Source organism: Nakaseomyces bracarensis (assembly GCF_045282275.1).
Source record: "Nakaseomyces bracarensis strain CBM3 chromosome Unknown Scaff3_0, whole genome shotgun sequence".
Lineage (NCBI taxonomy): Eukaryota > Fungi > Ascomycota > Saccharomycetes > Saccharomycetales > Saccharomycetaceae > Nakaseomyces > Nakaseomyces bracarensis.
In genome coordinates, this window is record NW_027263962.1 from 464818 (window position 1) to 480804 (window position 15987).

General features: G+C 37.9%; 7 protein-coding genes across 7 annotated transcripts; 4 read left to right on the forward strand and 3 right to left on the reverse strand.

Annotated features, from left to right (window-relative positions):
• Positions 1 to 370: 370 nt before the first annotated feature.
• RNJ42_00531 (uncharacterized protein) lies at positions 371 to 3160 on the forward strand (the record flags this gene model as incomplete). Its single annotated transcript, XM_071050701.1, has 1 exon — positions 371 to 3160. The coding sequence occupies one exon, from the start codon at positions 371 to 373 to the stop codon at positions 3158 to 3160; it is 2790 nt and encodes a 929-aa protein (XP_070908491.1).
• Positions 3161 to 3421: 261 nt separating this feature from the next.
• On the reverse strand, positions 3422 to 4669 carry RNJ42_00532 (Aspartate aminotransferase, cytoplasmic; the record flags this gene model as incomplete). Its single annotated transcript, XM_071050702.1, has 1 exon — positions 3422 to 4669. The coding sequence occupies one exon, from the start codon at positions 4667 to 4669 to the stop codon at positions 3422 to 3424; it is 1248 nt and encodes a 415-aa protein (XP_070908492.1).
• A 616-nt stretch (positions 4670 to 5285) lies between these two features.
• Positions 5286 to 6923, reverse strand: DPH2 (2-(3-amino-3-carboxypropyl)histidine synthase; the record flags this gene model as incomplete). Its single annotated transcript, XM_071050703.1, has 1 exon — positions 5286 to 6923. The coding sequence occupies one exon, from the start codon at positions 6921 to 6923 to the stop codon at positions 5286 to 5288; it is 1638 nt and encodes a 545-aa protein (XP_070908493.1).
• Positions 6924 to 7283: 360 nt separating this feature from the next.
• Positions 7284 to 8357, forward strand: URA4 (dihydroorotase; the record flags this gene model as incomplete). Its single annotated transcript, XM_071050704.1, has 1 exon — positions 7284 to 8357. One exon carries the CDS (start codon positions 7284 to 7286, stop codon positions 8355 to 8357), a length of 1074 nt encoding a protein of 357 aa, XP_070908494.1.
• A 199-nt stretch (positions 8358 to 8556) lies between these two features.
• On the reverse strand, positions 8557 to 8985 carry RPN13 (proteasome regulatory particle lid subunit RPN13; the record flags this gene model as incomplete). Its single annotated transcript, XM_071050705.1, has 1 exon — positions 8557 to 8985. One exon carries the CDS (start codon positions 8983 to 8985, stop codon positions 8557 to 8559), a length of 429 nt encoding a protein of 142 aa, XP_070908495.1.
• A 412-nt stretch (positions 8986 to 9397) lies between these two features.
• On the forward strand, positions 9398 to 15142 carry DCK1 (guanine nucleotide exchange factor DCK1; the record flags this gene model as incomplete). Its single annotated transcript, XM_071050706.1, has 1 exon — positions 9398 to 15142. One exon carries the CDS (start codon positions 9398 to 9400, stop codon positions 15140 to 15142), a length of 5745 nt encoding a protein of 1914 aa, XP_070908496.1.
• Positions 15143 to 15536: 394 nt separating this feature from the next.
• On the forward strand, positions 15537 to 15884 carry RNJ42_00537 (Acyl carrier protein, mitochondrial; the record flags this gene model as incomplete). The annotated part of the gene is made up of 1 exon (XM_071050707.1): positions 15537 to 15884. One exon carries the CDS (start codon positions 15537 to 15539, stop codon positions 15882 to 15884), a length of 348 nt encoding a protein of 115 aa, XP_070908497.1.
• Between the last annotated feature and the right edge of the window lie 103 nt (positions 15885 to 15987).

Consider the following 15987-nt stretch of genomic DNA (forward strand, 5'->3'; position numbering starts at 1 on the left):
TTTTTTTTTCACTTATTGTTAGATAGCAATTAATACACAATTCACTATGTCAACTACTACTTTTTATTGTTTTTTTTTTTATTTGTTATCACTTCTACAATTGATCCAATCCCTAGACTAATTCTATTAACTTAAAAATGTTACCATTTCTTTTCATGTACATTAATTATTTTCTTTTTATATCTTTCTTTCTTTGTTTCTTCAAATCAAAATTATTAATTCAAATTCTTGTATATAAACAGTTGGAAAAGTTTAATTTTCAATTTAATCACAAACTTAGTTTCCAAAACATCTTTCCTCAACAGAAATATAATAAGGTAGTTGTTTAGCAACATAAATTAAACGGATAACTACACATAAAAATAAAACAATGCCAATACATAGTATACTTTGGTCATTACTACTGTTGGGCAGATTAGCGGCTTCACTTTCAGTATCTGGTGTCATCAGTTTACAAGGTGATCAAAATATTGCTGATTCCGTTACCGTCAGCGATGACTCAGTGCTAAATATTTACGGTGGTAACAATTATGAATTCACAAATGATATTCTAGTTGGTAGATCAATTATGTATGTTGGTAAAGATGATTACTTCTCTTCCCTTAGAGAACCTTCCAATGATGCCAATGTGTTCCATTTCCTAGTCAAGAATACGAATAACTTGCAGACAAATGGTGAATTTGTTATCGAAAGTCCACAAACAAGTTCAACTTGTGCTGACGTTGATATTGAAATGTATCCAACAAATTTTGAAAACGATGGTACTTTCGAAATTAAAACTGGAGGTATTCCAAATATGTGCTGCTCTCGTAAAGTCGTCATAGCCGCACAAAATTTCGTCAACAATGGTCATTTCATGTACAATGTCATAACTCCAACTGGGTCCACCTTATATTCTGATTGTAAAACCGATCTAGAACTGGGTACACCAACTACAGTTATTTTAAATAATAATCTATGGCAAATCAGCGGTGCTGTCAATGTTCAGGTCAATGCTCCAGTAAGTGGTGGCGCTCAAGTTAACCTAGATGGTAGTAATATGTTTGTCAATGGTATCCAATATATGGGTCAATCTGTAAACCTTCTGAATGGTGGTGCCTACATCCAAACAAGTAATCCATTTCCAAATACAGTTGTCATTAACGGTTTAGGTACTTCTGGTGCCGTAACGTCGATTTCCGTGTCTGGTAAAGGTAAAAGTTTCACTTATGATCCATCATCAGGTATTTTAAAAATGACAACCACTGATGGTAGAACTTACAGCTACCAAATCGGATGCGGTTATGACCCTAACGAGTTTATGGGATCAGATATAAACGGTGATTACTATGATACTACAGGTCAATATTTTAAGGTAATCTACACAAAACCATATGTCCCTGATTCATGTAACCCCTTAGACTCTTCAGTATATTCAACCAATATCATTTCACAAACTCCAACCTCACACACCAAGCCCACTGTTTCATCTTCTATTATTTCTATTACTCCAAGCAGCACAAAATCTTCAATTACTGTCAGCTCAACAAAATCAACTCCAAGAACATCTAAAACTACCAGTAAGTTTCCAACAAACTCTATCAGCTCACACTCTATTGAACCAAGTTCTGTTACCGACTACCCAAGTCATATTTCGAATAATTATACACATATTTCAACATCTTCATCTGCTAGTATCCAGACCAGCATGAGCTCTAATATAACATCCTATTCATTTACTAACAGTGACAGCTCTAGCCCAGGAAATAGTTCAGCTATTATTACATCTACACACTCTAGTTCTAAAGCGTTTTCAACAAGTACTGAATCGTATAGTACTAGTCCGTCTACTAACAATGGATCATATAGTCCAACAATGTCAAGTAGTCAATATGCTCAAAACCCAACTGGAATTCTTCCAACAATATCAGGTAGTCAAGGCCCACACATTTCTTCCGGAAGTGACTCTGGTGTCGTTCCAACCATGTCAGGTAGTCAAGGCCCACACATTTCTTCCGTAAGTGACTCTGGTGTCGTTCCAACCATGTCAAGTAGTCAAGGCCCACACATTCCTACCGAGAGTGACTCTGGTGTCGTTCCAACCATGTCAAGTAGTCAAGGCCCACACATTTCTTCCGTAAGTGACTCTGGTGTCGTTCCAACCATGTCAAGTAGTCAAGGCCCACACATTCCTACCGAGAGTGACTCTGGTGTCGTTCCAACCATGTCAAGTAGTCAAGGCCCACACATTCCTACCGAGAGTGACTCTGAGGTTATTGTTCCAACCATGTCAGAAAGTTGGGGTGTTCCTTATATTTCTGAGAGCACTACACAGAAATTCCAAACATCTTCCAGCTATGAACAATATGTACCAAGATCTGATAGCAGTAAGTCAAAATTCGACAGTCAAAGATCAGGAAGCTCAACAAATGGGGTAGAGAGTAGATCTTCCGTGTCTTCACTTGAAAATACACAGAGTAACAACCATACCCCACAGCTAAGTACTTCTAAAACAGAAACGGACCATTTAACAGAGAATGGGACCCCAACTGACACATATACCTATTCAATTACTCCAACTTACTCGAAGTCTTCTGAAACCAAAAATATGGATTACTCTAGTGTTGATATTTCATCTGATTACCATGACTACAACAGTGATATAAATAAGAATACAGATAACAACCCAAGTGATAACTGTAACTGTCAAATAACTATTACCGAGACTAAAATACAACAATCAATTGTTACTATTACAGAAACCAAAGTACAACAATCAATTGTCACTGTGACAGAAAGCGGAACTATCAATAATACTGATTCTGTGCAAGAATCAATCCTGACTATTACAGAGAGTATTTTCTTAACACCGTCATCAACTCCTGTACTTATTCAAACAGTTACTGAAAGTGTTTTTATGTCTTCTAATGGTACAGAAAGACAATCACACACAGATGAATCCAAATCGAACGAAACTGAGTCCATTGCAACAGAATCAGCTTCTTCGATACTAATTCAAAGTGAGGAAAACCCACAAACTACCTCTCATGTTAATGTACAATCTGTACAAACAGAAAGTGGCGTGATTCCAGAGATCCAATCAGTCCAGATGGGTTCTTCTGCGACCAGGATCATCGCCAATAGTATGCTAATATTTATCTCAGTATTGATATTGATCTGATTTACTTTTTTTGAAAAGTGTCAAAAAAATTAATTGAACATATTCTTAAAAGCTCTAAAAAAAGTCAAGAAATTAGTAGTGGTTACGGTGACTTACCGACTATGCCTGACAATATTGGCTACATTCATTCAAAATAATTTTTCGTTCTTTATTTATTTAATACCTAATTTTACATTTGTTATTATTAAACTTAGCTATTACCCATTTTATACAATTATAGAGAACTAATATATAGTTTAACGGGTTATTGTTTTTTTATATTTATTGAAGTGATTTGCAAATGACATCATGAATACCTCTGGCAACATGCTCAACATTTCCTTCGTTCAGACCTGCTACTGACATTCTACCTGTTGGAACCATATAGACAGAATAGTCCGTTTCCAACACCTTTGTCATTTCTGGTGTCAAACCAGTAAAGGAAAACATACCACATTGATCTACAATGTGATCCCAATTGCCCGGTGTCTGAAATTCAACTAAAAAGTTGCGCAGTGCCAATCTCATAGATTTAATTCTAGAGGACATTGTAACCATGTCCTTTAACCATTGTTCCTTGAGTTCAGGAGTATTTAAAATTTTTCCGACTATTTTAGCACCATATCCAGGTGGTGTTGAAACTTCACTACGTATTATAAAAGCAAGTTGTGAGGCAATAGATTCTTTAATAGCGCTTATATCAGCATCTTGTCTGGGCAATACAATATGTAGGCATCCTACTCTTTCACCATACATACCAACATTTTTAGAGAAAGATTGACTTATAAAAATAGGTGTACTAGAAGCCAGCTTCTCAACGCTTCTTCTTATTGAATAGGCATCTTGTGCAAGATCACCACTAGCGAAACCTTGATATGCAGAGTCAAAGAAAGGTATATGGTCACCGAGCTTCATCTCCTCGATAATCTCCTCCCATTGAGCTTCTGTGGGGTCAATACCAGTAGGGTTATGTGCGCAGGCATGTAAAATGAATATAGATCCCTTTGGAGCTCCAGCAATATCCTGTTTCATACCTTCGAAATCAATAGCTTTTGTAGCCGGGTTCCAATATGTGTAATATGCGACATCTAGTCCGACATTCATAAATATCTGCCTATGAATTGGCCATGTAGGGTCAGAGATGTATATTTTCTTCTCAGGTGAGAACTTCTTAATAAATTGAGCAGCAATATGTAATGCACCTGCACCGGAAATACTCTGAACTGTCAAGACTCTACCTTCTCTCAAGGCCTCTGAGTCATCACCCAACATAATTTTTGGAGCTTCAGCCAGTAAGGGCCCATGTCCTCTGATATTTAAGTATTCATGCTCATAATCGGGGTCTTCGTGTACCAGCTTTTCAGCAGCCCTAACAGATGGCAGTATCCAAGGCTTTCCATCACCCCCACGGTAAGCACCAACACCAAGGTCTACTTTATGCGGGTTCGTGTCCTTGACATACCGTTGCTTAGTTGCAAACAGAATATCGTTAGGAATAGGTTCTATATTACTGTATACTGTTGCTGACATCGTACTTCTTATCAACAATGTGTTGACTATATATGATAAAACTACAATCTATAACGAGTATACAATTACTAACAGCAAATTGATCAATGTATGTCTTTCCTTTAAATATACAAAATAGATACTTTACAATAGGACTTGACTTTTTTGCGATGCCCATTCAAGAAATAAATACGTCATCGGAAAAACTTTTCTTGGAAAGAGTCCAAAGATACCGGAAAAACTATATTGTCACCCACTACATTTCCGCACGGCTCAAAGAAATCTCCGCAGACCCCTTCTAACAATAAATTTAATGGATATGTAGTTATATAGCCCCAGAAACTCCCGTAGTTCTCAGCTGACAAAGATCAAATTATCTGATCTTGCACAGCACCAGCCCCTCACCAAAGAAAGTAGTGCACGAAGATAAAAATGTGTCATCGGCTTCGGTGCTTTATAGAATGTGTCATAGGGGTCTTCCATTGTTCCTGGTGGAATTAAGTATCAGCACTATGTGTCTAAGGTGGATTATGGGGTCTTGTGGGTTAACTGATGCGGGGGCGGGAGGGAACAGGTGATGCGGGTTAGAGAAGTGGACTTTTGGAGAAGTGTCATTCACAGAGAAGTCATAATTTCTTTACAGGTTCTTTGCATTTTTTTGATCGAAGTCATAACCTCTTGCTACTCCTGAGATACCTTCTTCTACTGTAGCACCTTCTTCTTCGTAGCCTTCCTGGTCTTTGAAATCTGTGCCAAGACCGCTCCAGGCCCTGTTTTCAAGGTATCTTGTGGCGGCTGAAACTGTACCTTTGATGACAGTACCACCAGATACTCTAGGTACCAGTCTATTTTCACTGTCTTCAGGACCATCTATCTGCAGGTGGTTTAGTGCTCTCAGCGGGCGTGAAGTGCTGACGTACTTACCAGTGACAGCATCGAACTCGGGTGCATCGTCGTCTTCTCCCTCGTCATCAGTCTTATCTTCTGTAACCTCTAGTTGATCGAGACTCTCGTCAATAGCCGTTATAGCCTTCTGGAAATCTGTGACCCACTTGCCTGTCCATGTAACTTCGATGTTCATAGCCATTGTCAGTTCATAAGGTGTGATGATAGGCTTGTAGAAGTCACCAAATTCATCAACGATAATACCGCTTTGACCACATCCTAGAATACACCAAATATCCACTGGTTCAAAGTTGGCCAGTTTTGGGACATTGGGTTTACCTACCACGAATAAGTAGTGCTTCTTACCATTTTCTCTTATCAGCTTGATCAATTTATTCACTGTATCTCTGGTACCTCTGATGGAAAGCGTGTTTACTAAAATACCAATACAACCGGCAGTTCTTGCCACATGCATATTTTTATAACGTCTATTCAAAGAAGGAAAGGGTCCGCTCCTAATTATAGAATCCTTTACATCAAACGCACACAGATCATTAAACACCGTAGATAAATATAGCAAATGAGGATCTTGAGGGACTGTAATGTGGAACAAGGTATATTTTTCCCGTAGTACATCCTCATTAATCTCAAGATTTTTGTCTTCACTTAGAATTTTTCTATTTCCCAATGTGTAAACTTCATGAAGCATCTTACTTGGGTCATTAGTGTACAAGATCGTTGCAGTATCAGTTAGCATTTCATGGTTGACCTTCGAAGACAGCAGGTTTTTGTATCCCAGTTCTTTCAACTTATCGAATAATTGTGGCAGATGAAAGTCATAAGAGGCATTTGCCATTAGACATATATGGTCCTCCTTGTTGGAAAATTTCTCCTCGAATAACTGGCAAACGGTCTCAAGATCCATGTATGGCGTACCAAATGCATACACAACGGGGAGCTTCTGGATAGCATTCAAACAAGCATCACCGAAATGTATTACGAGGTCACCATTAACATGTTCTGCGGCAACTTCATCAACACAACAGGCACTGTAGGCAGTATCAGCTAGCACCCAAAACTTCCTCAACACTGTATCTCCATCCAATCTGTCCTGAAGGATCCTTGTAACGAGACTCCCGTCCTTGATTAGCGTGTCAGGAAACTGTAATGTAATCTGTTGGTATTGTGGGTTCTCAACCAGATAATTCAACAGTTTTTCCAGCGAATAGTAATCCGTTAGCTGATCCTCTAGTGTTCTACTATCACTATTAGGACCCAAATAGAAACTTCTATCTATACCAGAGGTCTCATATTTCTGGAACTCAAAATCACTGGCATCCTGGTGTGTAGAAAACGCAGCTGGCTTAACATCTATCTCTTCACTACTCATTATTATTTATCTGTTTATGCTCTATCACACTTTCTTTCTCTTAATTTTAGAGAGAATATATGATCTCAGCAAAACTTAATATATTAACAGGTTCAATTAATAAGCAAAGAAAGGTACCAAGGCAGAATGTGTCTGTTAGTGTGTGAGTGTGTATTCAATGCGATGCGATGAGCTCATCGCAAAAAATTTTGAAAAAAAAACGATTATCGGCCACTGAAAAATTTTGAAAAAAAAAATTATAGTGCACATGATGGATCAACAGCTTTAACTGACTCACTTGTAAAGATGGTGATAGCCATTTATTTTATTTTTTAGTATTGAAATAACTAGCAAATACAACAAACTAACTGAACAACACAAATGTCTGAGTTTGATTTGGGTATTACCTGTGATATGCATGTGCATGTCCGTGATGGTGCTATGTGTGAGTTGATTACGCCTACAGTTAAGGTTGGTGGTGTCTCTGTATGCTATGTGATGCCAAACTTGCAACCCCCCATCGTTACATTGGATCGTGTTGTAGAGTACAAAAAGAAATTGGAGCAATTGGCTCCAGAGACTACGTTTCTGATGAGTTTCTACTTGTCCCGTGAATTGACTCCAGAATTAGTCCACAAGGCTGCCCAAGAAGGTGCTATTCATGGTATTAAGTGTTATCCTGCGGGTGTTACCACCAACTCGGCCGCAGGTGTCGATCCTAACGATTTCAGTGCGTTCTATCCTATCTTCAAGGCTATGGAGGAAGAAAACCTAGTCTTGAACTTACACGGTGAAAAGCCATCTGTGGACAAGGAGGACATTCATGTCTTGAACGCTGAAGAATCATTTTTGCCAGCTTTGAAGAAACTTCACAATGATTTCCCAAATTTGAAGATTGTCTTAGAGCATTGTACCACAGAGGCCGCTGTAAGAGCTGTTGAAGAAATAAATCAAGGTGTCACCAAGAGTTCAGATGTTAGAGTAGCAGCCACTTTGACCGCACACCATCTCTTCTTAACTATTGATGACTGGGCAGGTAACCCAGTAAATTTCTGTAAGCCTGTTGCCAAGCTTCCAAGGGACAGAAGAGCTCTAGTTGAAGCTGCCACTTCTGGTAAACCTTACTTCTTTTTCGGTTCAGATTCTGCTCCTCACCCAATCGAAATGAAGGCCCGTCATGTTGGTGTATGCGCTGGTGTGTACACTCAATCACTTGCTATCCCTTACGTAGCCCAGGTCTTTGCTGAAAACAACAAATTGGATAAATTGAAGGGCTTCGTGTCCGACTTCGGTCTTGCATTCTACGGTATCACACCTGAGCAATGCAAGAGCAAACAGCATGCCATCCTCTACAAAAATTCTACAGTGATCCCAGAAACTATCTCCAAGGGTGACATAAAGGTAGCTGTATTCAAGCATGGCCAAACACTAGACTACTCAGTAAGATGGCAATGATAAGCCTCTTTTTAAGATGATATAACTCTGTATATCTGTACATATCATTTTAACTACATAACTATATTTCATCCAATTATGCGATCATGTTAATAATAATAATTTATTTATTTTTTTTTTTTTTGATACTATTCTAGTATTTACCATATTGTTTTTTATATGGTAGTTCCTTTAAACCACAACTCTATAAAAGGCTTTTTTAATCTTTCATTTCGACATCACCTTCACTTTTCACCTCTTGTCCCTCCTGTTCTTCTTCTGGGCCGGCCAGTATGCTGTCCAATTTATCCAGGAACGCAGTGTCCTTCTCACTAAACTGGTTCAACGCAACAGCATTCTTCTCCTGGAACCAGAAGAAGTATTTCTGATCAGAGGAGAACACAAGAGCAAACACACGTCCACTCTTCGCATCTAGTCGCACACACTTCGTCTCCCCAGCAATCAAAATCAAAGAGATCGGCTCCACACCACCAGCAGTCTTCTCCACAGGCCTCCACTCAAAGGACCAGAACCCTAGCTCAATATCCTCCTCATGAGGAGCTATCTTAATCTCTCCTTGCACAGGCAACGCACTACAAACTTTGCTGCTTTCGTCAAACTCACACAATCCTGCCCGTATAGTAGTCATACCTTATTCACACTAGTTTCCACTCCTTCTAAACCTTACAATTAGTCCCTCAACCGCTGTTTTGCCACTACCCTCTTCTCTTTTATATAGTTCTTGAAATGGGCCGTCGGCCCACCGGCCTTCGAGAGGGCCCAATAATGAAAAATCTTGAAATTTAAACCTTTAAGCCCAACTACGAGAGACAAGAGAGAGGATTTGCTGTCGGAGGGGACCTTATCGGCTGTGTAATCATATCTCTGTATTCTTATTTTTAGCAGGTCCGTTTGAAGAAGGGAATTGCGCAAGAACCAGAAAGAGAGAGCCATTATTGAGAGAACCATAATCGAAAAGGTCTCACTACAGACACAACACAGGACACACAGGACACACAGACACACAGAAAGAGATATATCAAGAGAGAAAATATATAATAATGGGTAATATTGAATTTGTTCCGTTGGATGGGCTGCAGCATGGTGTTATGATACGGTCGTTCCTGCCGCTTCTTCGGCATCCTGAGCTTGTCTACCATAACCACCAGTTCTTGAATGTCTACGTTGGTGCAGAGGTGTATGTATTTGAGGAGAGTAGTGATGGGGAGTGGTGTCGTGGGTACTTCTGTTCTAGGCCGTTTCCGGAGGAGTTCATTGCCAATACGTCCTCTACCAATGAGAAATTGCCAGACGTCAAGCCATTGGTATGTATCTTCCCTAAGAAGTTCGCTACTTTCGATCCCAATAGGATTATACACATCATCCCTTTCTTTAAAGCCCCAGAAATGTCTGACTTCATAAGTGAAGACCTCGAAGGCTGCAACACGCCAAGTCTATATGAGACACTACAGGAGAAAGAGGGTCTCGATGTCAGTAGCATCACCCATGATGGGAAACCGACAAAACCACCTTTCCCTTACTTTAGGTACCAGAAAAGACCATTTGTCGATGAAATGGGCCCGGTTTTGTCACTTCTATGCTCACATATATACTGGATGTATTCATTCGGTGAGTTTGATATCTATTCTAAACTGGTCGGGCTGTACTACGATCTAGACAACATTAGACTACGATTACGAATGCACTTAACAACGGATATTGAAAGAATCAAGATTACGAGGGCTGCAAATTCTCTGCTGGCAAAGATTTCCAAGTTCATCTCATCAAAAGGAAGAACCAATCGGTTCTTATTGGATGTTCGCTCAAGTAATCCAGACCCTTACGGGTTTGAAGGTATATTTGCCCGTGATATCATCACCGGTGAATTACTCTCCTTCGATAAAATTGAACTACGTACACTGGTCCTCAGCTCTATGTTATATGGTCTTACAAATAATTTTCCAAACACTGAGTCAAGTATTTTGCAAATCGAATCCCCGAAATGTGAATTATATGATAGAGAGAGATCACATATTCTGATAGACTTCAAAGAAATTTTGTCAGATCCTGCTGTAGTGGATCCAAAACTTGATAACATTAAAGTTGTGGCATACCTGATGACAAATAGTGAAATACTTACTGATCCTTATGAAATTGAGATACCGAACTCCGAGAAGGACATGTGTTTTGCCACTGTTCTATTTGAGAGTCTGTTTCACTCTATTATCAGACAGAATAAGATATATTTGGTTCTGATAATTACCGAAGAAGTAGCAATAAATTCTAACGCTTCAAGGTCCAAAGCGGCCCTAAGTTCTTTTACCGAGCCTTTTATTCCATTCCAAACCAATGGGGAGAGTATTATCCATCATGTGAGAAGGGGAGTTGGTGCCGGTGTTATCGATATATCACCTGTGTTCTCTAAACAGAAGGGTATAGCTAATGCTGATACGCCTCATAAATTTGTTATCAACCTTTTTGGTTCACAATTTAAACCTGGTAATTTCGATACAGCAAGTTCTCTTAATAGTATGGATGATACTGGTTCTTTCTCAGGCTGGGGTTCGTTAGTATCGAATATTTTATCTGATTCAACGTTGGGTATTGCTATAAACCCCAGAGCGCTATCAGTCTCAGTTACTGTCAAGGAAATTTTGGACGAATCATTTGCCAGGAAAGTGAGAAACTCAAATATACTTAGTGTCAAGAGTATTCCTATGAAAATTAACAGAGATCCTACCCCAAAAGTAGAAGCTTTCTATTTAACCCTAGGATGTATCTGTTTATGTGACGTAACACAAAGAGAAACTAACATCAAAAATGTAGCAGTACACATATCATCTAAAAACAAAAACGTTCGTTTTTGCTATAGCCAACTTGGGGAAAAGAAAACGAAATGGAACTTTGTTTCTGTTAAACCTGGAGAGTCTATCGGTGAAACTATTAGAATCGAAGGTCTAGAATTTATGGAGAACGACGAATCACTCAGAGTTTTGGTGTATTTAAATGGTTTTCTGATGGCAAAATCAAATATTTGTATCAGGAAGAATGGTCAGTTTATTGAATTCAAAAAATTTACGGGATTTCAATTAATGTCATCCATGGGTCAAAAATTAATAAACTTACAAATCAAAACTTATTATGGTGGTTCAATGTTTAATATCGATAAATCTATTCATGATTTTTTTTCTGCTACTAACAATCCTGATCTACTAAAGGGAGACACTGTCAAACAACTCGGTACAATAATAAAAAACCTTCATGATGCTCCACTTACCCAATTAGTGAAACATTTTAGCCCATTATTAGAGTCTATGTTAAAGATTTTCAAATATGTCTGTAATTCTCATGATGATAATGGAACCGAAGAGGTTAAAAGGTATATATTTTCCAATTTGGTTGCACTGTTAAATGGACTAGTTGTGGATGACGCAAACGATATGTGTTTTTTCGAAGATTTCTACCAAAAACATAGTACCCAAAATGAGGGAATTACGATTGTGGGTATTCATATACTTGATGGTATGTCTCTCATTTTTGAGGATGGTATTGATACCTGGGGGAATTTAGGAAGACAAATTTGCAAATGCTTTGTTCATTTGCTTTCATTATCTACAATTTCATGCGCTCAATATTATGAAGATTGGCAATTTGCCATCAGAAGATTATTCAGAAATGTTACATTCTTCATGTCTTCTGGAGAGGAAACTATATACTATGACCAGATTTTAATATTAAGAGCATTTCCACTATGCATCTCGGCTCTAAATCAATACTTCGAACCTTGGGAAATTGTTTCAGTGTCTAATGCTATATTTACTAGCTGCGAGCAAAAAGATGATACACTAAAGTTCGCTGAAAAATCAATCTTACCTGAAGAAGAAAAATACCTAGGTGAAAAGTATACCTCTCTTTTGGGGGTTATAACCCATAATAATTTAGAGGACTATTTATTCAATTCCGAGGACATGAATGAAATAAGATTAGAATTCATCTCGAAATGTATTTCATGGACACATCAACCTTATCTGTATCATTCAGAACAGAACTATGAAATTTCTGCCACCAGAGTGGCTAATACAGTAATCATCACTTTGATTGAAAAGGTAACTGACGTTCAAGTTCTCCGAAACTTGATTAGATTATTACCAGCTTATTGTTCCTTTTTCATTCTCATTAGAAAGTTCTGTAAGAAAGTCAATGCTTTTCGCACAAGAAGAGTATTCACTAAATTGTTTCCTAACAAAATCTCCCCAATTAGCATTCCAATGGATTCTATAGTTAACGATGAAGTTGTAATTGAAATTCTACTGGAAATTGCTACAATAATTTGTAAGATCGCCAAGGTAGCTACTGACTTATATGGAGATAATCCTTCATTTTTAGAGGTTATTAAACTTTGTGAAAATGATGTTTATTTTACTTCACCATTATATGTTACAAATTTGACGAAGGAGACGGTATTTTTAATAACTAAAACGCAAAAACTGTTTTTCAAGGGGGATTTCTATCCAGCAAAAAAATGGCTTGGTGTTAGTGCTTTATTTGCACGGTCGACATTAACAATACTTACAATGTGTAAAGACTTTGTCATTAAAAAATACGCCCCTTATCCTATCACAAAAGGTGATGCGGATATATTTGAGGAGAAATTATGGGCTGATTATCTAACTTCCCTACTTTGTATTGCTAATGATAAAGTTAGCACCCTGACAAGATTGGCTATTATACCAAGAAAAGCGGTGTTTTTGATTTCCGGAAATTTAAAAAAGCAGGTTTCATTTGTACTAAACCAATGTTGGATTGGATTAGCCAATGAATCATTTGACCATGATGCTTTAGTTAGATATGGAACTGGTGATATATCCTCCAAACAACTACAGCTGCTAACAAATAACCCTCATCTCGTAAGGGAAATTTTCCGTTTTGGTTTGAACAGACATCTACAAGCAATAAAGACTAGTACAAACATTTTATGGAGTATGATTCTGAGTTTCTGGAAATCACAAGGAAGTCTTCAACTTGCAATCAATCTATGCATCCCAGAACTATTCAATGCATACCAGACTGGGAAGTTTTACATGTACGATGATGAACTAGAGAGATTCATGACTTGTTTGTGCTATAGAATACATGTGGATATAAATGATGTAATCTACAGCTCACTAATGGATTTTCTGGAGAAAATTATAGGATTCCTATATATTGTTAGTGAAACCTATAAAATCCCAGCGCAGCAAGAATTCGATGACGATAGAACTGCACATAGGATCGAAATGTTTAGCTATTTGTTAGAAGCTGACAGACCAGAATTGTTCCACAAAATGGTTTATGACTTGTTTATACACTTCATACAGAAGCGCGATAATGTACAAGCAGGTTTGTGCCTTGAATTACTTGCTAACACATATGAATGGGATCCAAATGATTTCTTACCTGCCATTTCACATCCACCATTCCCTGAGCAATCTAGTTTTGAACGTAAAGAATATTTATTCAAAGAAGCCGCAAGAAATTTTGCTCGTGGTTTGAAACTTGAAAAAGCGTTATCTATTTATAAGGATTTAACTAAGGCTTACGATGAAATTAATTATGACTTGAATGGATTAGCATTTGTACATGATCAGATAGCAACAATTTACACAGAACTACAATCTGTTGATAGATTAGTTCCAACGTATTTCCGTGTGGCATTGCTTGGTTTTGGGTTCCCAAACTCCTTACGTAATAGGATGTTCATTTTTGAGGGTCTACCGTTTGAACATATTACATCTATGCACGATAGATTATTGAAAATTTACCATGGATCAAGTATTGTTCAGACACTAGATGAGGTGGATAAATTATTAATTAACCCACCTATGGGTAAATATATCCATGTTTGTACTGTCGAACCGCGGTTAGCCTTATCTGAAGAATACTCTACCAGTAGAAAGAGTGAAATGAATAATAAAATCAGAATGTATATAGAGAACAGGAATCTAAGGACTTTTAGTCAGTTTAGGAGACTTCCAGGATCAAAATCAGTTACAGATCTGTGGGTTGAGGAGTATACTTATGGTACTGTCAACACTTTCCCTACGTTAATGAATAGATCGGAAATCATTGAAGTTTCTAGAAGGAAACTATCACCATTGAAGAACGCCTTAAGATCACTTCAATTAAAAATTCAAGAACTATATGGTCTTGAGAATATGTGCTACAAAGTTATAAAAGAGCAAGGTGATTACACCAGTGTATTAAATGAGCTATCAAGGAGTATAACGGGGACGATATCGGCTCCTATAAACGGTGGTATTTCTCAATATAAAGTATTCTTGAATAAAGAAAATGAAGATAAATTTAACTCTAGTGAGCTGAACATCCTAATGTCCAGCTTTGACGAGCTGGTCCTGGCGCTAAGTAGGTGCTTGATACTTCATTCTGAGTTGTCCGGTAGCAACATAGGAAACAAATCTGGGCATAACTTATTAGTTGAACTATTTGAAGAAAACTTTGCAGATGAAATAAAACGCAACAGAATTGATATCCATAACATGACTTTGGAATCGATTATGAAGGGCGGAAGTAGACCTAGCCACATTAAAACTGTGGTGCATAAAAGACACTTAAATGCTCATTGGGAAAGACCAAACTTTAGTAGTAGTCAAAAGAGAAGTAATGATACCACTGAAAGTACTGGGGTTTTTGGAGCCGCCATGCTCGGAAGGTATCTATCTAGTACACGCTCACTGAGTAGGAATGGAAGTGAACACCCAACCGTAGCATCCTCCCCAGCACCAACCATGGGAACCATTGACACATAAACAAAAGAGAACAGTAACATTGAGTAAATAAGAAATAGAAAATATATAGATATATAGACTTAGAAATAACAAAAATTGTGATATAAATTAAATATTAGATCAACATAAAAGAGCAATGGCATAGTATAGTATAGTATAGTATAGTATAGTATAGTATAGTATGGTATGGTATAGTGTTATGTTGTAGTGTGCTCACAAAGTCCGAGAGGTTCCGGGTAACTTGAATGGAACTGCCCGATGAAGGAAGTGGCATCCAAGATTCCCGCATTTTAAGCAGATAAGACCATATAGTACAACAACTTGTGGAGTGTTATCTGTTCGGTATAACGTTTGATAGAGAGTACAAAAGTGAGTTTACTTTGCAATAAAAAGTCTGTATATCCCAAATTCTCATATGTTTTCCAGAATAGTCCCCCGTGTCGCTCTTACAACTAGAGTTGCCTCCAGGTCATGCAGGCCGATGGTGATGAATCCACTAAGAATGTATTCTGCCAGATCAAGAGATGACATCTCCTCGCAGTTGGTCAATGTGGTTAAGAACTTCGTTAAGGCTGAGGACAGTAGTAAGATTACTGCAGATGCCAAGTTTCACAAGGATTTGGGGTTGGATTCTCTAGACACTGTGGAGCTGATTGTGTCAATTGAGGAAGAATTCGACACAGAGATTCCTGATGACGTTGCCGACAGGTTGACCAGCCTTCAGGATACTATTGAGTATTTGTATTCTCAACAGGAAAAATAATTCAACCGAAATGTATGAAAATAACATGTAAATACTAAAAGCGAATCTATATGATGTATGCATACTGCAACAGCTATCGAAAATATACTTAATATATAAAAAA